Below are 27,678 nucleotides of genomic sequence, written 5' to 3'. Positions count from 1 at the left end.
TCACTTGCCCCACCCCAGACAATGTCATCACTGCAGGAAGCAGCCATCAGTGTCGCCATCCTGCCCATGCTGTAAATGAGAGCTGGATCGGATGACCGGGTTTACCTATTTACACTGCTCCATAATCTGGGTTCTTCCTAGGACCAACCCTGCAAATTAGCGGGGTTGGATTCCCTGAATACTGACCCTGGATTAACCCTTTTCCACTGAGCCATGACCCGGGTTATCATGGCAGGTTTTAGTGGCAGTGGAAAAGGGGTATCAGAGAAAACACAGACACTTGTACTCTGTTTACTGACAGGACTGTGTAGCATCTTCCTACCCTAGGGGTTCTCAAATGCGGTCCTCAAGGCAACCCAACGGTCCGGTTTTAGGTATATCCATGGTTCACCACAGATGGTTACATCAAATTGACTGAGGAGCTAATTTAATCACTTGTGGCCAAGCATGGATAAACTTAAATCCTGGACTGTTGGGGTGCCTTCAGGACTGTGTTTGAGAACCTCTGTACTCTGATGTTACTATCAACCTTGCATTCACAACTCTATACAGCTTTACTCGCTTCTTACTATACTCCAGAGCAGATATTTCCTCAGGGCACCCCAATGATTCAGGTTTTTAGTATATGCATGGCTCAGCACAAATGGTTAAATCAAATTAACCAAGGTACTAATTATGTCACCTGTGGCATGGATACTTAAATCAATTATTGTTATGCATAATTTTGTAAGGTACTTGCTATATTCTATGTGACTGACATGGATCAATGCACTTCAGTGTTTACAATCAATAAATGTTAATAATATTTCGACAACTTGTTGGCTTAATTAATTAGGCTGACCATATTAGCCCTTTTAACGGGGACACTCATGAATTACATAGGTCATGTGGCTGATTAAAACCAGGTGACATGCAGGCTTGAAGTCAGACAGCCACATAACCTGTGTAATTCATGAGTGGCCCAGTTTAAAGGGCTAATTTGGTCAGCCTAAATCACAGGTTCTCAAACTCGGTCCTCAGGACCCCACACAGTGCATGTTTTGCAGTTCTCCTCACAGAATCGCAAGTGAAATAGTTAGCTCCACCGGTGGATCTTTTAAAATGGGTCAGTGAGTAATTAATACTCCTGTGCACCTGCTGGGTTACCTGCAAAACATGCACTGTGTGGGGTCCTGAAGACCGAGTTTGAGAACCTATGGCCTAAATAAATTGTATTTTGTTTTGACACAATTGTGTGTTAAAAAAAGGAGATTGAACTGCATTTCAAAAACATACATAAATACAATGTTTATACAAATATAAACATTTATTTGCATGTCAACTTGTGTTAACTTATTGCAGATGCCAATGTGTTCTTATCCAATAGGTATATATCCCAGTTATAGCAATAAAGAGCACCCTGGAATAAAGATTTGTGGATGGAGAACATAACTGAACCAGGAATAAAGAGGGTCAAAAGTATTTGGCACTGCAAAAGCCAATTAAAAGGGTTAGCAAATGAGCAGAATTGTGATAAGAAAATAAATCCCCAAATTTCTGAAAAATAAATAAATGACTCAAAAAATTCCCCAACCATGTTCTTTGTGTGCAATAATCAGGAAAAGACAGAGAGAATAAAATCAACAAAAAGTTAACAAAAAATATCCTGTCAAAGAAACATGAAGTGGATTACATCCATTCAAGCTTCTTGTGGCCACAATGTCCAGATTGAAAATCCATTTGAATTTCATCTTGGCATTGCCAACACCTATTCAAGGGGAAGCACAAGGTCTATAATTATTATTATTATTACTACCAGTTACTTATATAGCGCACACATATTCCGCTGCACTGTACAGAGAATATTTGCCCATTCAAATCAGTCCCTGCCCCAGTGGAGCTTACAATCTATATTCCCTATCACATGTACACAGAGACACATTCACGCTAGGGTTAATTATTTTTTGTTGGGAGCCAATTAACCTACCAGTATATTTTTGGATTGTGGGAGGAATCCAGAGTACCCGGAGGAAACCCACGCAAGTACGGGGAGAATATACAAACTCCACACAGTTAGGGCCATGGTGGGAATCGAACCCATGACCTCAGTGCTGTAAGGCAGTAATGCTAACCATTATACCATCCGTACTGCCCAAAATAAAAAAACATAAAGAAGTGCTTTGCCACTAGCTTGCTGGTTGTTTATTCAAGGGTGACAACGTAATAGAAGAACTACTGTGTGTGTTGTGTCATTTTTTCTTTGAATGTTCTGATCATCTTTCAAACATATGTAAGCCCACATGGGAACTTTAATATATATACAACATGATCCATAGTTCATATTACAGGTAAGTTTCAATTTGACGTAAATTTTCTTACCCTTATGGGTGTGTTGAAAAAATGTACCGACAATCAGTGACTGCAAGTGGTACAGATTGTACATGTTATGCAGCCAGTATGTTTGCCTATAAGCCAAGACTTATTGGTACAGGATGATGTAGTCACCATTGGTCTTTTAACCACTTGCCTGGCATGGTAGCATCAGATGCGACCATGCCTGCAAGTGCTCTATCTGACCTAGTCGCACAGGATGTGACCAGTCAGATAGAGAGTGTTAGCAGCGGCAGGGAAGAGAAACTTACCTCCGCTGCTGCTGATGTCAATTCCCGCTGTCTCCCTGCACTCTCCCCCTGTGTCTGCCGTGCTGATCAGTCAGCACGGCAGGAGCCCCTTCCTCCAGCAACTGCAGACAATGGCAGCCGCTGGGGAAAGTAAATGAACCCTCCCAAGCCACCCCCTGACTCCCCCCCCTGCATTTCAAAATGAAAGCAGCGATAGTCATTCCGATGGTCGCGATGTTCCCGATCGATGTTTTGATGTTTGAAAAAAAAATGTTTTTAAAAAAAAAAAAATTTCAAAAAAATATTTTTTCCCTTTTTTTTAACTAAAATCATTTGGGATAGGGTTAAAGTTATGTTCTTCACTTAATTCACTCATAAAAACCCCCGACAATTTCGGAGCGGTTTTCGGTGAAATAAATCGTCAGTTAAGTGGTTAAAGAAGTCTTAGAGCAGGGGTGGCCAACCAGTCAGAGGCAAAGATCCAGAAAAGATCTGTAGTCAAGGGCAAGAGGGGTTTGCACACCATAATTAAGTAATGAGGTGCTACGCTGTTTGAGACTGAATACAGTATACAAGGGAAAAGAGGTGCAGGTGCACTATCTCACACTAGCTCGACCTGTAATAACCAGAGGCATTTAGCATAATCCTGGCCAGGGCTATGAGCTTACCCACCGCACCAAGGTATCCTCTCATTGGGTAAGTCCCTAAAACTAACTATAGGGGTTCAAGTCCTGGGGGCAGGACACCCCAGAGCCACCCAGCCAGACAACCCCTAGGGCACTGCAAGAGTGATACAAATAAAGGGTTAAAGAAGTAGGATCAGCTATGCTGCATGTGTGAGTGATATGAGTAGTGAAAGAAAATGATGTGAAAGTGTTACATATATATAAAACAAACTATAAGTGCCATAGTGCATTGAAATAATGGTAGGTTGCGATGCCCTGCGCCCCAGAGAATCCCCCCAATATTGACTACTGTAAAACAAGTAAAACAAATGTAGGAGTCTTATCTCAGTGTGCTCACTCCACATATGTAGGTCAGAGTGCTGGGCTATCTATTTAAAATCAGTGAGGGGTGGGTGGGGCAGGGTGCTAAACTAGGCTGAAGGTGTCTCATGCTTTCAGATATATGTATAAATATATAGAATCAAGGGCAAGAGCCAATATCATGCGCGCGTTAAAGGCGCAGGCACAAAAATGGGGGCGTGGCCTAGTTGTCACAAAGTCACACCGCATTTTTGTGCACACACCTTTCGGTATGACATTTGTAGGAGTATAACCTTGTGTCATAACCCCATTTTTAGTCATGTTGTACAGTGCCACATACATACATATAAAAACGCAAAAAAATGGGTGCCTCCACAGTGCCAGATACACATGCCCCCCACAGTGCCAGATACATATATGTCCCCAGTGCCAGATACATATATGCCCCCAGTGCCAGATACATATGTCCCAACAGTGCCAGATACATATATGCCCCACAGTGCCAGATACACATGTCCCTACATTGCCAGATACATATATGCCCCAAGTGCCAGATACATATATGCCCCACAGTGCCAGGAACACATATACCCCACAGTGCCAGGAACACATATGCCCCACAGTGCCAGATCCAAATATGCCCACAGTTCCAGGAACACATATGCCCTACAGTGCCAGGGAACACATATGCCCCACAGTGCCAGATACATATATGCCCCACAGTGCCAGGAACACATATGCTCCACAGTGCCAGATACATATATGCCCCACAGTGCCAGGAACACATATGCTCCACAGTGCCAGATACATATATGCCCCACAGTGCCAGATACACATGTCCCTACATTGCCAGATACATATATGCCCCAAGTGCCAGATACATATATGCCCCACAGTGCCAGGAACACATATACCCCACAGTGCCAGGAACACATATGCCCCACAGTGCCAGATCCAAATATGCCCACAGTTCCAGGAACACATATGCCCTACAGTGCCAGGGAACACATATGCCCCACAGTGCCAGATACATATATGCCCCACAGTGCCAGGAACACATATGCTCCACAGTGCCAGATACATATATGCCCCACAGTGCCAGGAACACATATGCTCCACAGTGCCAGATACATATATGCCCCACAGTGCCAGATACACATGTCCCTACATTGCCAGATACATATATGCCCCAAGTGCCAGATACATATATGCCCCACAGTGCCAGGAACACATATACCCCACAGTGCCAGGAACACATATGCCCCACAGTGCCAGATCCAAATATGCCCACAGTTCCAGGAACACATATGCCCTACAGTGCCAGGGAACACATATGCCCCACAGTGCCAGATACATATATGCCCCACAGTGCCAGGAACACATATACCCCACAGTGCCAGGAACACATATGCCCCACAGTGCCAGATCCAAATATGCCCACAGTTCCAGGAACACATATGCCCTACAGTGCCAGGGAACACATATGCCCCTCAGTGCCAGATACATATATGCCCCACAGTGTCAGGAACACATATGCTCCACAGTTTCAGGGAACACATATGCCCCACAGTGCCAGATACATATATGACCTACAGTGCCAGGAACACATATGCCCCACAGTGCCAGATACATATATGCCCACAGTGCCAGATACATATATACCCCAGAGTGCCAGATACACATGTCATCACAGTGCCAGATATATATATGCCCCCAGTGCCAGATACATATATGCCCCCAGGGCCAGATACATATGTCCCCCACAGTGCTAGATACATATATGCCCCACAGTGCCAGATACACATGTCCTTACAGTGCAAGATATATATATGCCCCACAGTGCATCTGTAGTCAAGAGCAAGAGCCAATATCATGTGCGCGTCAAAGGCGCATGTGCAAATATGGGGGCATAGCCTAGTTGTCACAAAGCCACACCCCATTTTCGTGTGCACACCTTTTGGTATGACATTTGTAGGAGTATGACCTTGTATTATAACACCATTTTTAGTCATGTTGTACAGTGCCACATACATACATATAAAAACACCAAGAAATGGGTGCCTTCACAGTGCCAGATACACATGTCCCCACAGTGCCAGATACATAGATGCCCCCAGTGCCAGATACACATGCCCCCACAGTACCGGATACACATATCCCCACAGTGCCAGTAACATATGCCCCACTGTGTCAGTAACACATATGCCCCACAGTGCCAGATACATATATGCCCCACAGTGCCAGGAACACATATGCCCCACAGTGCCAGATACTTAGTAAGTCTCCAGCGGCGGTATCACTCTATTTCTAATTAAGCACCAGTCCGTGAGCCAATCAGGAGCCTTAGCTGCTGGTGCGCAAGCTCTGATTGGCTCACGGGCCGGCACCGTTAGAAACAACTAGTATGCCAGGCTGTCGGCTAGTGGAAGGTGGCCGCATGAGCCGACTGAACCACATGTGGCGGAAGAAAGCTGCATGTGGCTCAAGAGCAGCGGGTTGGCCACCGCTTTCTTAGAGGTTTCATTCCCTTAGAATACTTGTCAGGGGTTTGTTGTGGCATTTTTTTGCCTAATATTGAGTCTGTTGACATTATTGACCAGGCTCTTGTTGTGATTAGTGTTTATTTGGTCAACCTTTTTAGTTGCATTAGATTGTGCTGAGAATTTATGTTGTGCCTCTTATTAAGCAACTGCTTGATGTTTTTTGAGTAGCCCCTCTCAGTAAATGATTTCACTACCTCCTGGAGAAGTACATTAGCCCAGTGCAGTGGAGAGTACTTTCTATCTTGTGCAAGGTGCTCAAACCCTTCTAAGTAGCACCTGTGAAGTGAGTTCCGATACAGCTAGCTTGAGTCAAGTGATTTCCATAATTAGGCTTTTGGAAAATTAGCTGGAGAAATTGAAGGAGGAGGTAAAACAAAGCAAATCCGCAAAGTATGCCGGACTTAAAGATCAAGTCCTTTATTCACTTTGCAAGGATCCAAGGGTTGCCAATATCTTGAAATAGGATCACTACATTTTGGCAACTGTGCTTGATATTAGGTTAAAGTTGTACACTGTCTTTCTTTCCAACTGACTCAGATCTTAAGAGATGCAAAGAGCTCCTGGTGAACAAGTTGGCAACTCAAGGGACAAATGGCTCTACAACGTCTACTCATTCAGGTTCTTTCGCAGCAGCCAGGAAAAAACTAACCTTTCCCAAAAGACCCAGTGGTTATGTAGATAAGTCAACACAACATTTTGACATCTTGTCAGGTCTAAAAGAATTAATGACATCTCTACCATAACTCCATGTGGTACGATCACCATCCAAAGAATGGTGGAGGGTTATTTTCATGACACCATACAGATAGACATGCCACAGAGTCCCTTTGAGTACTTGAAAGAAAAAAAAGCAATTTGGAGGCCCTTGTAAAAACTGACTTTGAATTACTTAAGCTGCCCATCCTCCAGTGTGTACTTGGAGAGAGTTTTCAGCACATCCGGAAACCTTGTGAGTGAACACCGTAGGAGACTACTTCCTCAAAATGTGGAAAAGATTATGTTCATCAAAATGTACTGTAAATTCCACAAGGAAGACCTTTATCAGCAATTACATCAAAGTACAGAGACTTCTGCAATAGTGGATTCCATCGGGGATGAATTATTATAGTGTGAGGATGATGTACACTCTGATGAGGGTGAGAATGGTAGGATAATGATATCTTGCCACTGCAGAGCTGTTAGCTTAGCTGCCTTAATGTCATTGGTAACTTGTTTTGTGGGGCCAAAATAAACCAAGCACTTCAGCCACAAAGTGGCAGTCCCTGTCACTGAAGCGATTGGTTTGTTAAAGTTTTCATATCCTTTTTTACCCAACATGAGGGTGGGTGGGAGAGCTGTGTGGCAGTGTTTCATAGATGTGCTATAAACTTCTGTGTGTTTGTGCTGCTGCTCTGTCACTTAGTAACCAGTCAGTTCACTGTAGCCTTTGGCCAATATTGGTGAAAACAATATTGTGAGCTGTGAGGTTGTCAAATTGACTGAAAATCACTGGAAAATTATGTTTTTGAGGTTAATAATACTCTAGGAATGAAAAAAGGGCTAAATTACAGATGGAGCCACGCTCATCTGATGCGGCTCCATCGCATACGAGCATTCCCGGCGTGACTAGGTAATCTGTCCACCTAGTCATGCCGGGAGCACACAGAGATGCTCCTGTTCTTGTGAATGGGATGTGAACATGTCCCGGACGTGGCGATAGGCACGATTAGCATGGCTCCATCTGTATGTGATTTTAGCTTTTGTTTGTAAAGTTTTGGAAAAAAATCCAAAGCCAAAACCAGCTACAGCGGTTTGGCAAATCTAAAACCAGAGGATGAATCAGAGTCAAATCCAAATCCAGCAAAAATGGTTTGGCGCACATCTCTAGTTACAACGGCTCTCTGTATTATATGTAAGTCACTAATGCTCTCTGCATTATACGGTGGTCACTGCAGTGTTCTCCATATTATATGGTTGTCACTTATGCTCTCTATATTATTATATGATGATCATCAGGTCCTGGGCCTGGCCTCTGATAAAGAGGGGAGAGCCTGGGTCACTCATGCCGCCACCCACCCACTGTCGACCATCCCCGTCCATCTGCACGCAGCACTCTGTTGAAAATGTCCCTCCTAAAATGGCCTCAGACCCAGAGGAGACAGTTATTAAAATAAGAATTTACTTACCGATAATTCTATTTCTCGTAGTCCGTAGTGGATGCTGGGAACTCCGTAAGGACCATGGGGAATAGCGGCTCCGCAGGAGTCTGGGCACATCTAAAGAAAGCTTTAGGATCACCTGGTGTGCACTGGCTCCTCCCCCTATGACCCTCCTCCAAGCCTCAGTTAGGATACTGTGCCCGGACGAGCGTACACAATAAGGAAGGATTTTGAATCCCGGGTAAGACTCATACCAGCCACACCAATCACACTGTACAACTTGTGATCTGAACCCAGTTAACAGCATGATAATAGAGGAGCCTCTAGAAAAGATGGCTCACTACAGCAATAACCTGAATTTTTTGGTAACAATAATTATGTACCAGTATTGCAGACAATCCGCACTTGGGATGGGCGCCCAGCATCCACTACGGACTACGAGAAATAGAATTATCGGTAAGTAAATTCTTATTTTCTCTGACGTCCTAGTGGATGCTGGGAACTCCGTAAGGACCATGGGGATTATACCAAAGCTCCCAAAACGGGCGGGAGAGTGCGGATGACTCTGCAGCACCCAATGAGAGAACTCCCGGTCCTCCTCAGCCAGGGTATCAAATTTGTAGAATTTTACAAACGTATTTGCTCCTGACCAAGTAACTGCTCGGCAAAGTTGTAAAGCCGAGACCCCTTGGCAGCTGCCCAAGATGAGCCCACCTTCCTTGTGGAGTGGGCATTTACAGATTTTTGGCTGTGGCAGGCCTGCCACAGAATGTGCAAGCTGAATTGTACTACAAATCCAACGAGCAATAGTCTGCTTAGAAGCAGGAGCACCCAGCTAGTTGGGTGCATACAGGATAAACAGCAAGTCAGATTTCCTGACTCCAGCCGTCCTGGAAACATATATTTTCCGGGTCCTGACAACGTCTAGCAACTTGGAGTCCCCCAAGTCCCTAGTAGCCGCAGGCACCACAATAGGTTTGGTTCAGGTGAACGTTGAAACCACCTTAGGGAGAAACTGAGGACGAGTCCTCAATTCCGCCCTGTCCGAATGGAAACTCAGATAAGGGCTTTTACAGGATAACGCCACCAATTCTGACACGCGCCTGGCCCAGGCCATAGCCAACAGCATGACCACTTTTTCTGTGAGATATTTTAACTCCACAGATTTAAGTGGGTCAAACCAATGTGACTTTTGGAACCCAAAAACCACCTTGAGATCCCAAAGTGCCACTGAAGGCACAAAAGGAGTCTGTATATGCAGTACCCCTTTAACAAAAGTCTGAACTTCAGGGACTGAAGCTAGTTCTTTTTTGGAAGAAAATCGACAGAGCCGAAATTTGAACCTTAATGGACCCCAATTTCAGGCCCATAGATACTCCTGTTTGCAGGAAATGTAGGAATCGACCCAGTTGAATTTCCTCCGTCGAGCCTTACTGGCCTCGCACCACGCAACATATTTTCGCCAAATGCGGTGATAATGTTTTTCGGTTACATCCTTCCCGGCCTTGATCAGGATAGGGATGACTTCATCCGGAATGCCTTTTTTCCTTCAGGATCCGGCGTTCAACCGCCATGCCGTCAACGCAGCCGCGGCAAGTCTTGGAACAGACAAGGTCCCCGCTGAAGCAGGTCCCTTCTTAGAGGTAGAGGCCACGGATCCTCCGTGAGCATCTCTTGAAGTTCCGGTTACCAAGTCCTTCTTGGCCAATCCGGAGCCACTAATATAGTGCTTACTCCTCTCCATCTTATCAATCTCAGTACCTTGGGTATGAGAGGCAGAGGAGGGAACCCATACACTGATTGGTACACCCACGGTGTTACCAGAGCATCTACAGCTATTGCCTGAGGATCCCTTGACCTGGCGCAATACCTGTCGAGTTTTTCCCAACGGTTTATAATCATGTGGAAGACTTCTGGGTGAAGTCCCTACTCTCCCGGGTGGAGGTCGTGCTGAGGAAATCTGCTTCCCAGTTGTCCACTCCCGGAATGAAAACTGCTGACAGTGCTATCACATGGTTTTTCGCCCAGCGAAGAATCCTTGCAGCTTCTGCCATTGCCCTCCTGCTTCTTGTGGCACCCTGTCTGTTTACGTGGGTGACTGCCGTAATGTTGTCCGACTGGAACAACACCGGCTGACCTTGAAGCAGAGGTCTTGCTAAGCTTAGAGCATTGTAAATGGCCCTTAGCTTCAGGATATTTATGTGAAGTGATGTCTCCAGGCTTGACCATAAGCCCTGGATATTCCTTCCCTGTGTGACTGCTCCCCAGCCTCGCAGGCTGGCATCCGTGGTCACCAGGATCCAGTCCTGAATGCCGAATCTGCGGCCCTCTAGAAGATGAGCACTCTGCAACCACCACAGGAGGGATACCCTTGTCCCTGGTGACAGGGTTATCCGCTGATGCATCTGAAGATGCGACCCGGACCATTTGTCCAGTAGGTTCCACTGGAAAGTCTTGCGTGGAATCTGCCGAATGGGATTGCTTCGTAGGAAGCCACCATTTTTACCCAGAACCCTTGTGCATTGATGCACTGAGACTTGGTTTGGTTTTAGGAGGTTCCTGACTAGCTCGGATAACTCCCTGGCTTTTTCCTCCGGGAGAAACACCTTCTTTCTGGACTGTGTCCAGGATCATCCCTAGGAACAGAAGACAAGTCGTCGGAACCAGCTGCGAATCTGGAATATTGAGAATCCAATCGTGCTGCCGCAACACTACCTGAGATAGTTCTACACCGATCTCCAACTGTTCCCTGGATCTTACCCTTATCAGGGAATCGTCCAAGTAAAGGATAACTAAAAATTCCCTTCCTTTGAAGGAATATCATCATTTCGGTCATTACTTCAGTAAAGACCCGGGGTGCCGTGGACCCTCCCTACGGCAGCGTCTGAACTGATAGTGACAGTTCTGTACCATAACCTGAGATACCCTTGGTGAGAAGGGTAAATTTTGACATGAAGGTAAGCATCCTTGATGTCCCGAGACATCATGTAGTCCCCTTCTTCCAGGTTTGCAATCACTGCTCTGAGTGACTCAATTTTGAATTTGAACCTCTGTATGTAAGTGTTCAAAGATTTTAGATTTTAAAATCGGTCTCACCGAGCCGTCTGGCTTCGGTACCACAATAGTGTGGAATAATACCCCTTTCCCTGTTGCAGGAGGGGTACCTTAATTATCACCTGCTGGGAATACAGCTTGTGAATGGCTTCCAAAACTGCCTCCCTGTCAGCGGGAGACGTCGGTAAAACAGACTTTTTGGAAACGGCGAGGGGAATACGTCTCGAATTCCAATTTTGTACCCCTGAGATAACACCTGAAGGATCCCGGGGTCTACTTGCGAGTGAGCCCACTGCGCACTGAAATTCACTGAGAACGGGCCCCCACCTTACCTGAACTTGTAAAGCCCTAGCGTCATACTGAGGGCTTGGCAGAGGCGGAAAAGGGTTTCTGTTCCTGGGAACTGGCTGATCTCTGCAGCCATTTTCCTCTACCTCTGTCACGAGCAGAAAAGAGGAACCCTTTTGTCCGCTTGCCAACCAGGACTGCGCCTGATAATACGGCGTCTTATTTTGAGAGGCGACCTAGGGTACATCCCCTTTTTTTAAGGCAATACTTCCAAATGCCGTTTGGAATCCCTGACCACTTTACTGGTAGAATACAACGCACTTATACTTGATGCCAGTCGGCAAATATTCCGCTGTGCATCATGCATATATAGAAATGCATCTTTTAATTGCTCTATAGGCAATAATATACTGTCCTTATCTAGGATATCAATATTTCCAGTCAGGGAATCCGACCACGCCAACCCAGCACTGCACATCCAGGCTGAGGCGATTGTTGGTCGCAGTATAACACTAGTATGTGTGTAAATACATTTTAGGATACCCTCCTGCTTTTTATCAGCAGGATCCTTAAGGGCGGCCATCTCAAGAGAGGGTAGAGCCCTTGTTCTTACAAGCGTGTGAGCGCCTTATCCCCTGTAGGGGGTGTTTCCCAACGCACCCTAACCTCTGGCGGGAAAAGGTATACTGCCAATAACTTTTTAGAATTATCAATTGTTATCGGGGGGAAACCCACGCATCATCACACACCTCATTTTATTTTTCAGATTTAGGAAAACTACAGGAAGTTTTTCCTCACCAAACATAATACCCCTTTTTTTGGTGGTATTCATATTATCAGAAAAGTGTAAACATTTTCCATTGCATCAATCATGCAATGAATGAGTGGCCCTATTGGAAATCACGGTTGTCTCTTCACCGTCGACACAGGAGTCAGTATCCGTGTCGGCGTCTGTATCTGAGGTAACGGGCGCTTTAGAGCCCCTGTATGAGACGTCTGGACATGCACAAGCTGAGTAGCCGGCTGTCTCATGTCAACCACTGTCTTTTATACAAAGCTGACACTGTCACGCAATTTCAACAGTACATCCACTCAGGTGTCGACCCCCTAGGGGGTGACAACACTATTACAGACACTCTACTCCGTCTCCACATCATTTTTCTCCTCATACATGTCGACACAAACGTACCGACACACAGCATACACACAGGGAATGCTCTGATAGAGGACAGGACCCACTAGCCCTTTGGGGAGACAGAGGGAGAGTTTGCCAGCACACACCAGAGCGCTATATATATATATAGGGATAACCTTATATAAGTGTTTTTCCCTTTATAGCTGCTGTATTGTTTATACTGCGCCTAATTTGTGCCCCCTCTCTTTTTTAACCCCTTTCTGTAGTGTAGTGACTGCAGGGGAGAGCAAGGGAGCTTCACTCCAACTGAGCTGTGAGGGAAAATGGCGCCAGTGTGCTGAGGAGATAGGCTCTGCCCCTTTCTCGGCGTCCTTATCATCCGTATTTCTGTATGTTTTGGCAGGGGTTAAATGCATCCATATAGCCCAGGAGTTATATGTGATGCATTTATTTTAGCCATATAAGGTTTTTATCGATTTATTGCGTCTCAGGGCGCTGCCCCCCCAGCGCCCTGCACCCTCAGTGACCGGAGTGTGAAGTGTGCTGAGAGCAATGGCGCACAGCTGCGGTGCTGTGCGCTACCTTATCTGAAGACAGGATCGTCTTCTGCCGCCGATTTCACCGGACCTCTTCGCTCTTCTGGCTCTGTAAGGGGGCCGGCGGCGCGGCTCCGGGACCCATCCAGGCTGAACCTGTGATCGTCCCTCTGGAGCTAATGTCCAGTAGCCTAAGAAACCCGATCCACTCTGCACGCAGGTGAGTCCGTTTCTTCTCCCCTTAGTCCCACGATGCAGTGAGCCTGTTGCCAGCAGGTCTCACTGAAAATAATAAACCTAAACTAAAACTTTCACAAAGAGCTCAGGAGAGCCCCTAGTGTGCACCCTTCTCGTCGGGCACAGAAATCTAACTGAGGCTTGGAGGAGGGTCATAGGGGGAGGAGCCAGTGCACACCAGGTGATCCTAAAGCTTTCTTTAGATGTGCCCAGACTCCTGCGGAGCCGCTATTCCCCATGGTCCTTACGGAGTTCCCAGCATCCACTAGGACGTCAGAGAAATATACTAGAGGAGGCTGTAATGAACAGAACCCCTGACAACGAGCAGGTACTGGCGTAATTAATGTGTGGACATAATATGGTGACAAGGGCATTAATATGGGGGCATCAGTGCCGTAACCAGACATTTTAGCGCTGTGTGCAAGAAACAGCATCGTCACCCCCACTCCCCATATACAAAATATAGGGTCATGGCTTCATGCGGAAAGGGCGTGACCACAGAGCTTCCTTTTACACATTACGTCAGGCAGAGCTCCATTTTACATAGTACAGTAGGTAGAGTCTCCTTTTACACAGTACGGCAGGTAGAGTGCCCTTTTACATTAGGTAGGTAGAGCTCCCTTTTACTCATTATGGCAGACAGTCCCCCTTTTTACACATTAAACAGGCAGAGTCACTTTTTACACATTACAGCAGCAGTGTCCCCCTTTTTACACATTAGGCAGGCAGAGTCCCCCTTTTTACACATTATGGCAGGCAGAGTTCCCCTTTTTTACATATTAGGCAGGCAGAGTCCGAGAGAGAGTGTAAGTGCTATACTCATCTGTGAACAGCTGGCATGCCTCTCCTCTCCTCTTCCCAATCTACACTGCACTATTTGCAGCGCAGGGCATTGTGGGTGGGCTGGGAGAGACATCATCTCTCCCATCACATGGGGAGGGAGTGGAGGGGGGAGCTGCAGTTCTGCCCGGCTACCTATGTGAGAGGTAGCTGGGCAGTGCAGCTGGGTGACAAGCAGTGATGGCAGGGGGACACGGTCCGGACCCCACAGTGCGGCAGTGGCAATGGAGAGGCCAGGTGGGTGTTGCCGGTGGTCCTGCGCCTACAGCGCATCCGTGCTGTGTGCCAGGCACCACTGGCACACACCTAGTTACTGCCCTGGTTCAGTGGACACTTATCCGGCTTGTAGTCCTCTGGCAGTGAAAGGGTTAGAACCCCTTCCACATACAGTGACCTGTAGTGTACAGCAGCTCACAGCATAGAATTAATTGCTGTGATTACACTTTCGACCTTATAACCTCCTAAAGGACTTGCCGTGCCAACCAGGAAAAACCAGGAAATGCAGAATATAGTGTGTATCTGGTCTTCTTTTTGTTGTTATAAGATTTGGGTGGGCACTCATAGCTTCCGGGCACCACTGCAACTGTAGCCACATTGCTGCTCTCCTTTTTATAAAAATAAAAAATCAGCAAATGACAGGGGAGCATGGACACACAGGCTTTGCATGGTAGCTACAGTCAACTCTAATACAACGGGCACAGTGCTCACCTCATAGCTGGTCACTGTCACCACCTACAAAAGTCCAGCTGCCTTATCCAGGGTATGTGTTGTACTTTCCAAGTTCTGCCATGAGATGAGTCAGGGGGTGAAGATACTGGGCAGGAGCTCAGGGAAAGAGGGAGGAGATGGGCGGAAACACGGAGGAGGACACTGAGCAAGGTTACAGCCATGGAAAAGTAGACGGGTGGAGAGTGGAGACACTAGAACAGGGGCAGAGACTAGGCATGGCTTGGGGACGAGACTCAGTTGGGACCCATAGACCATGAGAATAGGAGGCAAGGATACCCTTGCCTGACTGACTGCGGCCAGCTCCACATTTGAAAAGTCGCTGCCGCTGTCTGTCTCCAATTCTACACGGCGCCCTCTTAACTCTGACGCCTTACTCAGCTGCATAGTCGGCATAATGGTCGGGCCGGCTCTGGCTGCAGTGGCAGGAGGCGGGAGGCAGTGAGGGAGAGCGGGCATCGGCCGTGTAGGTGGTGCTGCTTGATGGTGCGCCCACAGTGCAGTGTTGCTGTATACAAGGCACCACTGGCACACACCTAGTTACAGCTCTGGGGGGGCATAATATGTTGTCAGGGGCATTACGGTGGGGAGCATAATATGGTGACAGGGGCATAACTGTGGGGCATAATATGGGGCGGGGGCATTACTGTGGGGACTTAGGGGGTGATTCAGACCGGATCGCTGCTGTGCGTTTTCGCACAGCGGGCGATCAGCAATAAACTGCGCATGGGTATGCACTGCAATGCGCATACGCATCAGCCAACAGCATCGCCGGTCAGTGACAGGATGGTGCGAAAGTTTCATTTGCATGGGTGTTCGCAAGGTGATTGACAGGAAGAGGCTGTTTGTGGGTCGTAACTGACCGTTTATTGGGAGTGTCCGGAAAATGCAGGCGTTCCCAAACGTTTTCAGGGAGAGTGTCTGGCGTCAGCTCTGGCCTCGATCAGTCTGTTCTCATCGCACTGTAGTAGTAAGTCCTGGGCTGCACAGAGACTGCACACACTGGAATTTTGCAGCTCGGCGTACACATGGGATCGCACACTTGCACAGCGAATTTACACTCCCCCTTGGGCAGTGACTATCTGAATGTAGGACAGCAAAGTTAGCAGCCCAGCGATCAGGTCTGAATCACCCACTTAATATGGTACAGGGGGCATAATATGCTGTTACTCTATTTGTGCATAGGAATTGTATTAAAGTTTTTTGAAATATATATTTTTCTTTTTATGTCATTTATATTTTATTTGCATGTGTGTGTGTGTGTGTGTGTGTGGGGAGGGGGGTGGCTGACCATTTTGTCCTGGGCCCCACAATTTCTGATGGCAGCACTGGCGATTATTGATGCGCTCTGCATTCTGTGGTAGGCACTGTAATTATCATTCATTTATATGGCAGTCAGTAATGCTGTCTGTATTATAAGGTAGTTATAACTGCCCTATGTATTATATGGCAGTCACTGATGCTCTCTGTATTACAAGGTGGTTACAGCTGCTCACTGTATTTTATAGCAGTTACCAGGGGTGTAGAGAGCTGTTGCAGGTAAATTATCTGGGGCGTGGCCTCACCGTGGGAGGTGTGGTCATGCCCACTTATAAAAATTTATGTTAAAGATAATTTTCAGCACTGCTATGTAGCGCTGAGCGTGGTTTTGTGGGCGATATTCAGACCCTTAGCTGGAGGCAAATTACCCCCCTGCACATGCAGAAGAGACTGCTGCTGCTAAGTGGCAGCAGTCTCCCTGCACCACCAAAGCCCAGTCAGCACACAGCAGCATGTGCTGGCTGAAGAACAAAGCTGCTGCTGCTGACAGACGGGCAGGGGGATGGCGACAGACCTGTGCCCCTCCATCAGGCCTGGGTCTGCGTAATTAGTACCCACTTCCCCCACTCCCGGCGATAATGGCAGTCACTGATGCTCTCTGCATTATATGGTGGTCAGTAACTGCAATTCTCTTTATATTACATGGTTGTCACTGATGCTCTCTGTCTGTAATGTATGACAGTCACTGCAATGCTCTGTGGTGAGTGAGGCAGTGTAGTAATGTACAAACAGTGACTTAGTACTTCCCTTTGAATCTTGAGACAGTGGAGCTTGAATGCTCCATTTGACAATCCAGAGCCCAGAATAAATGCAGCAGGCACTTGCACCCTAATGTAATGGGACGAAACTCAGGTTTTGCTCACACCCAGTGGTGCAAGTAGATACAATTTCTTAGTGGTAATGGGTGGGGCAACATAGGGTGTGGTCAATGAAAATGGGGGAGTGATACACATATGGGGGGACCAGATATACATATGCCCCAATAGTGGCAGATACACATATGCCCTCAGTAGTGCAGTGCCAGATAAACATATGCACCCAGTAGTGCCAGATACACATATGCCCACAGTAGTGCAGTGCCAGATACACATATGCCCCCAGTAGAGCCAGATACAGATATGCCACCAGTAATGCAGTGCCAGATACACATATGCACCCAGTAGTGCAGTGCCAGATACACATATGCCCCCAATAGTGCCAGATACACATACGCCCCCAGTAGTGCAGTGCCAGATACACATATGCCCCCAGTAGAGCCAGATACACATATGCCCCTAGTAGTGCAGTACCAGATACACATATGCCCCCAGTAGTGCAGTGCCAGGTACAAATATGCCCCTATTAGTGCAGTGCCAGATATACATATGCCACCCAATAGTGCCAGATAGACATATGCCCCCAGTAGAGCCAGATACACATATGCCCCTTAGTAGTGCAGTGCTAGATACACATATGCCCCTCCCAGTAGTGCAGTGCCAGATACCAATATGCCCCCATTAGTGCAGTACCAGATACACATATGCCCCCAGTAGTGCAGTGCCAGATACACATATGCCCCGCAGTAGTGCAGTACCTGATGCACATATGCCCCCAGCAGTGCAACTCACCACTGTTGTATGGGGCCAGCTCTGCAGCTGCTGTTTCCACAGGGAGGACAGCGCAACACGCGCCTCTCCGCTCCCTCAGTGGTCAGTCCGGTCTCCAGTGGCGTGTATCTCAAATCAGGTGCCGGTTCGTGAACCAGTCAAAGTTTTCGGTCTGGCAGTCAATCAGGAACCACCGCTGTTGGTCCGCAAGCTCTGATTGGCTAACGAACCGGCATCTGATTTGAGATACACACCGCTGCCACTGGAGCACTGAGGACCAGGAGAGGTGCGCACTGCGCTCTCCTCCCTGCAGACACACAGCGTCTGCAAGCAAGGTGGTCGGGCTGGCGGCACAGGCTGCTAAATTCTTATGGTTACACAGTACCGTCCCGTACCGCCATACTCATAGCACTTCCCACACCATAAAAATATTTCAGTCTTTACAATGCTGATGTCTATATTCCAGCAAGCCATTGGTGACTGCTATATGAGGGGGGTGCGCATCATCTCAAATTTTTGCTCTGTGTGACAGAAAGCCTAGCTTCACTCCTCAGGTGAATGGTAAATATTAGAATTAACACTGCATAGTTATGCTACAACAGTCAAGTTTTATTCAATTGAAAGATACTATTCACATATTAAAATAATATTGAAATGTAAGTTCTGAAACATCCACATCTCTTTTAAAATGCAGAGTGAAAGGTAATGCACAGGGGATATATATCTGTCTTAGCAGAGTGTTTTTATCTGTCATGTTGTGCAATAACTGATGGACACAATCTTCTTTAATCCTTGCATTACTTGTGGATTGATTGCTCAGCCTGTCAATTACCTCTGTTTTCTGCCGGTAGATGTCCCAGCTTGTGAGTAAGGAGAAACGGTTCACCTTCTTGCATGCCCTTGTGGAGCAGATCATATTGCAGGAGCCTGATTTGGCAAAATTTTCTCAGGAGTTGACAGAATTTGAAGCGGTTCCTGGTGGTAAGCAGATAAAAAGACATTATTCAATCACATTCATAAAATCTCATTCTAAGTACAACGTGCATTGATTTAAAACTCTCTTTGTATTCATTTCTCGCCCAGCTTCCATCAAAGGTCTGAACGCGGAGGTAGATGGTATGTAAATATGGACAGCTTAGCAATTATCCATGCAAAATCATCTTGTTATGTTCATAAAATGACTGGACAAATTATCCCAGCAGTGGGCTAGTTTCACTGTATAAATATGCATTAAGAACACAGACACCACTCCCCCTCACAAATAAAAAACAAGTTTAAAATGATATCTGACAAAATAGTTCTATGTTTATGTTGTACATATAAATTATGCTGCACTTTCAACGTCCCTTTGCTAATAAAATGACCCTTAGTTTGTGGATCAGCTTTCACTGGTTGGATAGACATGAACATTTTTGCAGTTCAACAGTCAATAAATTAGAATTTGCAGTTCGAAAATTTGAGTCTTGTAGTCGCCGTTAGCATTTTAGGCTCATTATGCATGTTTACATTTGATGTTTTCCATTTGCATTCAGATTATGGTTTTTAAATACTTTTAAATATTTTACATACAATTTATAAATAATAAAAATGTTTTTTTTTTCATTCAAACACCATAGTTTCACAATGTAAAACCATTTTAACGTATCAAGTTAAGCTTGAATGTGTTTGAGTTTGTTCAAATCATACTATTATTATTACCAGCCATTTATATAGCGCACACATATGCCACAGCGCTTTACAGAGAATCTTAGGCCCTTTTACATCAGTCTCTTCCCCCAATGCAGCATACTATGAGCCTAATTCTGATTTGGAAATAAAGAACAAGTAAATGCAGTGGCAGAATGAGTGGTGGGCCCAGGTGCAACAATATGCATTGGGACCCCCACATGTTCCAAATAGGGACAACGCGTGCCAAAGGCATGGTCTCATTGAAAAGAAGTGTACTCCTTATACATACTCCTTAGCCACATTACGCTGCACAGTAGTGCTCCTTATACAAGTTACGCCACACAGTATTACTACTTAGACACGTTACACCACACAGTAGTAATCCTTATACAAGTTACGCCACACAATGGCCCTCATTCCGAGTTGATCGGTCGCAAGGCGAATTTAGCAGAGTTGCTCACGCTAAGCCGCCGCCTACTGGGAGTGAATCTTAGCTTCTTAAAATTGCGACCGATGTATTCGCAATATTGCGATTACTAACTACTTAGCAGTTTCAGAGTAGCTCCAGACTTACTCTGCCTGTGCGATCATTTCAGTGCTTGTCGTTCCTGGTTGACGTCACAAACACACCCAGCGTTCGCCCAGGCACTCCCACCGTTTCCCCGGCCACTCCTGCGTTTTTTCCGGAAACGGTAGCGTTTTCAGCCACACGCCCCTGAAACGCCGTGTTTCCGCCCAGTAACACCCATTTCCTGTCAATCACATTACGATCGCCGGAGCGAAGAAAAAGCCGTGAGTAAAATTACTTTCTTCATAGTAAAGTTACTTGGCGCAGTCGCAGTGCGAACATTGCGCATGCGTACTAAGCGGATTTTCACTGCGATGCGATGAAAAATACTGAGCGAACAACTCGGAATGAGGGCCAATATTACTACTTAGACACGTTACACCACACAGTAGTAATCCTTATACAAGTTACGCCACACAATATTACTACTTTTTTTTTCCCAAAAACTTTTTATTAAGTTTTTTTGCAGAGTATACAGAAACATCAAACAATTAACAGTAGATGGAAAGACGCAGACATACACAAGAGGAGTGCCAAGGAGGGGGGAGTGGAGGGAAGGGAATGGGGGTACAAAGAAAGTCTCAATATTATTATAAGTATTTATGAAATGAAATAGAAAGTCTCATATAACATATGTAATAAAGGTGTATGACCAGGAAAGTATGAGCGTAAACAGCTTGCAAATAGTACAACAATACCATAATGAAGGTAACAGCAAAGATATAACTTAATGCCCCTATCATAAAATGTAGGGAATGAGATCAGAGGTGAGTGCTCTCGACCAATCTTGTGAACCCAAGTATTGTTGAATTCGTGAGCGAGATTCGTCATCCAAAGACAATATAAGACAATATATACCTGTCCCATTTATAATGGAAATATTTCATAGATATGTCTTCATTATGTAATAAAGAACGTATATCAGAATAAACCAATTGTAGCAATTTTGACTGTAGTTCTTGGATCGTAGGTGCAGATTTTTTGACCCAATGAATAAGGATCAATTTTTTAGCTAACGTCAAAACAGTCACAATAAATGGCAGAAATAGGCGGGTAGATTTGTCTGCCAACCACTGATCAAAATAAAAAGCAAGCAAGCAAGCCATAGGCTCCAATGACAATGATATTCCCAGTACAGATTTCAAAAATAACAATATTTTGTTCCAGAATCTGTGAATTTTGGTGCATTCCCAAAAACAATGAGTAAATTTGGAATTATGCATACCACATTTAATACAACTACCAAACTCAGCATCTGACATATATTTCCTCTGAGCAGGAGCTATATATGCTCTATGAATAAAGCGGAAGTGGACCTCCTGGAGATAGGCCGACTTCAAATATTTATTACACGTATTATAGGGCCGTATACAGTTATCAAGTAAGGGAGGAAGGGATGGAATATCAAATTTCCACTTCATCATAAAATGAGTAGCGTGGTTTGGTAAGAGGATTCTAGAATCTATTAAAGGTAGGTATAGTTGTTTGACTTTTTAAGATCTTGTCATACAACTATGCAGTGTCTGAAGTATTATATCTAGACTAGGGGAAGAGTGCAAAGTTATTGGAAGAGACTGTATATAGGGGGTAATTCCAAGTTGATCGCAGCAGGAATTTTTTTAGCAGTTGTACAAAACCATGTGCACTGCAGGGAAGGCAGATATAAAATGTGCAGAAAGAGTTAGATTTGGGTGTTTTATTTTGTTTCTGTGCAGGGTAAATACTGGCTGCTTTATTTTTACACTGCAAATTAGATTGCAGATTGAACACACCACACCTAAATCTAACTCTCTCTGCACATGTTATATCTGCCTCCCCTGCAGTGCACATGGTTTTGCCCAATTGCTAGCAAACTTGAGGCTGCGACCAACTTGGAATTACCCCCATAGTGTCAGAGTTGTACATAGAAATTAAAATGGTTGTTCGGAAGGGAGTAAGTTTGTTGAAGTTCACTAAAGGTAAAAAGGATGCCACCTGGATCAAAAACTTTGTTCACTAAAAGTAAGCCATTCTTCTTCCAGAATTGGTAGGTTGTATTGTAGATGGAGAGAGAGAAATTAGGGTTGCCCCATATAGGCCAATACGGTGAGAATCTGAAGTCTCTCTTGAGTTTTTTATTCAAACTAATCCAATTTATGTACGTGTCATGAAACAACACATTAGCATAAACAGATTTGGGTATGTTGGATGATTTGATATGGAGTAGTGCAGCCGGTGAATAAGGAGCAAACAGGGCTAGGTCTAAAGAATTATCAGTATAGGTAGATCTATCCAACAACCAGTCACTAGCATATCTGAAAAATACGGCTAAAGAATATGCCTTCAAATCAGGGATTCCCAAGCCTCCTTGAGACCTGGGGAGAGTCAGTTTGGTGAAGGCAATTCGAGAACGCCTGCCATTCCATAGAAAGGAGGAGATCGAAGATTTAATACCTAGAATGTCTCTGTTAGTCAAGGCAATAGGCAATATTTGAATCGCGTAGAATAATTTAGGGAAAATTATAGTTTTTACCGCAGCTACCCTTCCCAAAAAAGATAGGGGCATAGATGTCCAAGTGGACAGAAGGGTTGTGACTTTAGATATGAGAGGTGAAAAGTTTGCTGCATATAACTTATCAAGTGTTCGCGGAATATACACGCCTAAATATTTAATTTGGGTAGTGGTGATTTTAAATTGTGAGAAGACGTGGGAAGTTGGCAAGTCTAAGGTATAAGAACCAAGTGGCAAGATTTCGGATTTGTCTACATTAATTTTATAACCCGAAATTTTCCCAAATTCAGTAATGATTGACATAATAGCAGGAAGTGAATGTAAAGGGTCAGTTACGTAGAGCAGCATGTCGTCTGTGAATAAGGAGATTTCAATTCATGAGACGAAACCATAATACCTTTAAAATCCGTGGAATTATGAAGTTCAATAGCAAGGGGTTCGATTTCTATTGCAAAGAGGAGGGGTGAAAGGGGGCACCCCTGTCTTGTACCATTACAAATAGGAAAATAGGAGGAAATTTGGCCATTACATAAGACTTGTGATAAGGGATTGGTGTATAAAAGTTGTATAAAGGAAATAAAATGGTGGGGGATTCCAAAATGAGCTATATAAATGAGGCCATAGGACTAAATCAAAGGCCTTTTCTGCATCTAAAGACACTATCACACCTGGGGGAGGATCATCCACAGAACTTAGAAGGCAATGTATAGCAGTTATTACTTTCCTGACATTTAAAACTGAATGTCTGCCCTGGATGAAGCCGGTTTGGTCCGGATGGATTATGGTAGACAGTACTGCCTTCAACCTATTGGCTAACAATTTGGTCAGAATTTTATAATCAGAATTCAGGAGTGAAATGGGTCAGTATGATCCAGGTAAAGAAGGATCCCGACCAGGCTTAAGGAGAATTCTGATATAAGTAGAGTTAAAATATAGCGGGGCTCTATCAGTTTGTAAAATTCTATTAAAAGTACGTACTAAAGTATCTAAGATATCATGATGTAAAGCCTTATAAAAACTACCTCCAAACCCAACCGAGCCTGGAGCCTTCCCTGGCTTCAAGGATCTAATGATTTTGGACACCTCCCCAGGCGTGACCGGGTCACATAAGGCCAACTGCATGTCTGGAGTGAGAGAGGGAAAGGTAATATTAGGCCATAACAATCCTTGTGTGCTATGTGATGGATCAGGGCTGCCTGAGGTACAGGAGGAGAATATAGCCGAGAATAAAACTCTTTCATAATTTCGGCTGTTTGTGTATTAGAGGAAGTGAGAGTTCCATCAGGTTTTTTAAGAGGCTTTACAACTACTGAGGTTCTACAATCATTTCAAATGTTCGTAAGAAGTTTGCCTGATCTATTGGCAAATCTGTGATATCGGTAATTAATACGATAAAGCTATTTATCACCACATTTATGTAAAAATTTATTGAAGTGTGTTTTAGCCATGATATAACTACGTTTATTTGTTGGATTCTGATCACGGTGGAATGCCGAGTATGTAGAAGAAAGAGAGTGCTGTAAGGTGAGGTACGAAGCAGGATATGCCTTATTCAACTGAGACATATAGGAAATTATATTGCCCCTCAAAACTGACTTAGCAGTTTGCCAGAAAAGGGGAGGGTCATCAACAAAGCAGGTTTGGTTATCAGCGTGAAATTCTTTCCAGCTGTTGGCAAGCATATTCTTAAATTCAGGAGTGGTGAGGAGGTGGGATGGAAACCTCCAAGAGGCTCGTGATGGTCGTTCATCAGTTATAGTTAGATCAAACCATTGCATGGCATGGTCTGGAACTGATATTGGTTCAATTTCTACAGCTGAGATTCTAGTTAACAAGGTTCTTGATAACAATAGTCAATTCTGGATAGGGTTTGATAGGCAGCCGATAGACAGGTATACTCCTTCATTGTAGAATTGGAAGCTCTCCATTGATAAAGCTAATTATTTATCTTATAACATTCACTATGTGTAGGTAAGAGACTCAGTACGCAATTGGCGTATGGGGTACCGTAAGGGTACACACTTAGCGTAGCAGACGCTTAGCCGTGGTCGAGACGCACATGCGGCACGCTCGCTCACAGCTTAACGCTTGGTGTCGAGCACGCTATAGGCGGCCGACTACCGTAATGCTACGCTACCAACGTAGCGGACGCTCGTGACCACGAGGGGAACACGAGCGGCGCAGACGCTCACGGGATGACACTCAGTAAACCTTGTATGCAACACACAGAAAGGATACGCTTATACTGTAAACCTTGTATTGAAATACTGTAGCGATATAACGCTGCTTAACCTTGTTAATACAAAAGCTGTTTGAGCGATTGAGACGCTCCGAATACCCTCAGTAATGTAATAAACACACAATACCTTGCTAAGGTTCCAACACCTTTACTAACAATATCTAGCTATGTAAAAAAGGGAAAACAGTTAACAGTTCATACACTACAGGCTAACATCAATATCTAAACATAATAACTACACATATACAATATACAACAGTTTAACAATAACAGAGAGAGAGAGAGAGAGAGTATGGCAAATACAGAGAATAAGTTGGTTACATAGAGTACTTACACACATGTGAATGAATCGCAGGCGCAATCTGGAAATCCAGCCCTCAGTTAATCAGTGATGAAAACCTTGTGGAGAGTAGAGTCTTGTGTCCCCAAGCCTATTGCAAACTATATTTATGTACTAGCTCAAGACATACTACAATAGATACTGTTGTGCCCTCTTTCCATTGGTTAGGGGGTGGGACATGTACTGCACCTGGGATCATTGGTTAGTTCAAGAAGTGGGCGCTGGCTAGGACTTTTTAGTATTCTAAATTCCTCTCTGGTTGTATTGTGGAAACCTATTGTTTGGATCTTCCAAACAAACTCTGTCTCTGCGCTTTGTTTACCCCACGGTCACCTCTTTCAGTTGAGACAATGACATCTCAGCACTCATTATTCTGGAGAGAAACCTGGACCTATTCATAAACAAAGGTGTAAACCCTCTTCATAGAATCTCAAAGCTTAGTGTAAATAAGGCTATTTGTTTTCAGTCTGTGGGAAAGAGGTGACTGAATTCCAGTCACCCACCCTGCATTTATGTGTAATTTATTCTGAATGCAATTAATCTTATGTTCTACTTCTGTGCATAACCATGAGCAGGAACTATGCGAATCCCTCCCAACTGTCATAGACACAACGCCTCTTCAATACCCCACAGCTGGACACCATACACTACCCTCCAACCTTTGTCTGAGCTCTCCCAGCATGCAAAGAGGAATCTCTCTGTCTAAGAGGTTTTAAACTTACCATACTTGCTGACATTATGAAGGGGGATATTAACTATAAAACGCATTATATTGGTTAAATATGTAGCGATCGAGTCGCTCGCTAGTCGCACACAAACACCGCTGTAAATACCCATCTCCATGCGCAGGCGACGTCAGAGCGTCCCCTACGCAACCTGAGGGGATGCGTACGCACGGGGGAGTCGGTGCGCGAGCAGCGGGCACGTCATTGGGGTTAGTACAAGGCATCATAGGTCGCTATATTTTTCGACTTTGACAGTCGACCCTTTGGCAGTCATCAATAACTGCCACTTAACAATTCAAACAGAAAAATATATGTCATCATGGAATACCTTTTTATGATTGGGTAGAGGGAGGAGAGGAGAAGGTGGGAAAGGTATGACCTAGTGAGATAGTAGAAGCGTGTGTGTATGAATCCATGTTTGAGGGGACATGTATCATCGTGCCGTACGTGTTTTAAATCAAGCTTCGAGGTATTGCGAAGTATACATTTGAATCCTTCTTATCCCGTATCAAGGGTCTGTGGATGGGCTGTCAAACTCTACCGAGCTCTTTTCGGCTTTTGGTTGCAACAAATGGGGGAGCACATTTAGTTGATGATACATGAATGGGGGGGTATGTGAGTGCTGATATATGTGTCTATATTCCCTATCGACTATGTGTGTCATTGCCTGGAGGTTGTAGAGATGAGGATAAGAAACAATCGTTATAAATGCAGTCGTAAACTATGTGAGTTTATATAAACAGTCGCCGATTGAGGTCTTGTCTGATGTCTTGTCTTGATGTACATGTTGTCTGATGTCTCTCTGTGCTTTTGCTATAAATAGCGAGCAAAAGTTGTTCCATTGTCCATAAAGTTACAGTCTCTAAAGTATTGGGCTATCGTAAAAGTTAAAGTCACTAGGGAAATTGGGGGCTTGTAGCATAGTTCATCAATGATCTGTATAAAAGAGGTTGTCAAATTCTTCTTCCAAGCAGATGTCTTTGTACCTTGGAGGAAAACAAAGGAGAAACGGGTGAAAGAAATGGACCGTGGAATCACATTTTCATCACAACATTGTCTCTATCGTTGGGTCATAAATCAGATTAGTTGTTGTTATTACAGTGTCTTCGCTCCTTAAACTCATCACCCTGGTATTACTTTTACACTTCGCTAAAACCTGGACGCATCTAAATATCAGGCCAACCAATATGACGACTCCTAGAATACACAAAAGAAATTTCCCTACATCCATAATTATACTTTGGGCCCATTCTCCTAAACCAGAGAACCAATTTCGTGGGTTCAACCATGACACCCAACTGGTCAGCTCATTACCCACAGCAGCGAGTGTGAGATTGTGTTTCCTTCGAAACTCCCACTTCAATTGCAGAATGTCATCGATCTTTTGGTCTATGACCTCGGCTGGGTCCTCCGTGCTGTTTGTGATATACGTGCTGCACTTTACACCATACTGAGTTGCTAGGGTAACACAATACCCGCCTGTCACAGCTGTGAGGTAATTGAGAATCATCCTATGCTGAACCAGTTCTGTTTTGTAGGCTTGTAACTCTCTCCCTGTATACCTGAATGTGTCGTCATACATTTCGGTGATATTGTCTAATAAATTTGCTAGCGCAGATATATATTTATAATTTATCACTCCTCTGGCGGTACGAGTG

The 27,678-nt window shown here is 44.8% G+C and overlaps 1 protein-coding gene across 2 annotated transcripts in view; it reads left to right on the top strand.

The window, feature by feature from the left end:
* LOC135055222 (formin-I-like) overlaps positions 1 to 27,678 on the top strand; it is a 383,943-nt gene that overhangs the window by 286,126 nt on the left and 70,139 nt on the right. For both annotated transcript variants that reach the window (XM_063959022.1, XM_063959023.1), the window contains exons 12-13: positions 18,841 to 18,970; positions 19,073 to 19,105. In XM_063959022.1, coding sequence (XP_063815092.1) covers positions 18,841 to 18,970; positions 19,073 to 19,105 — 163 coding nt within the window. The remainder of the gene's footprint in view (positions 1 to 18,840; positions 18,971 to 19,072; positions 19,106 to 27,678) is intronic.

Source organism: Pseudophryne corroboree, chromosome 3, assembly GCF_028390025.1.
Source record: "Pseudophryne corroboree isolate aPseCor3 chromosome 3, aPseCor3.hap2, whole genome shotgun sequence".
Lineage (NCBI taxonomy): Eukaryota > Metazoa > Chordata > Amphibia > Anura > Myobatrachidae > Pseudophryne > Pseudophryne corroboree.
This window is presented reverse-complemented; position numbering and strand designations above follow the sequence as displayed.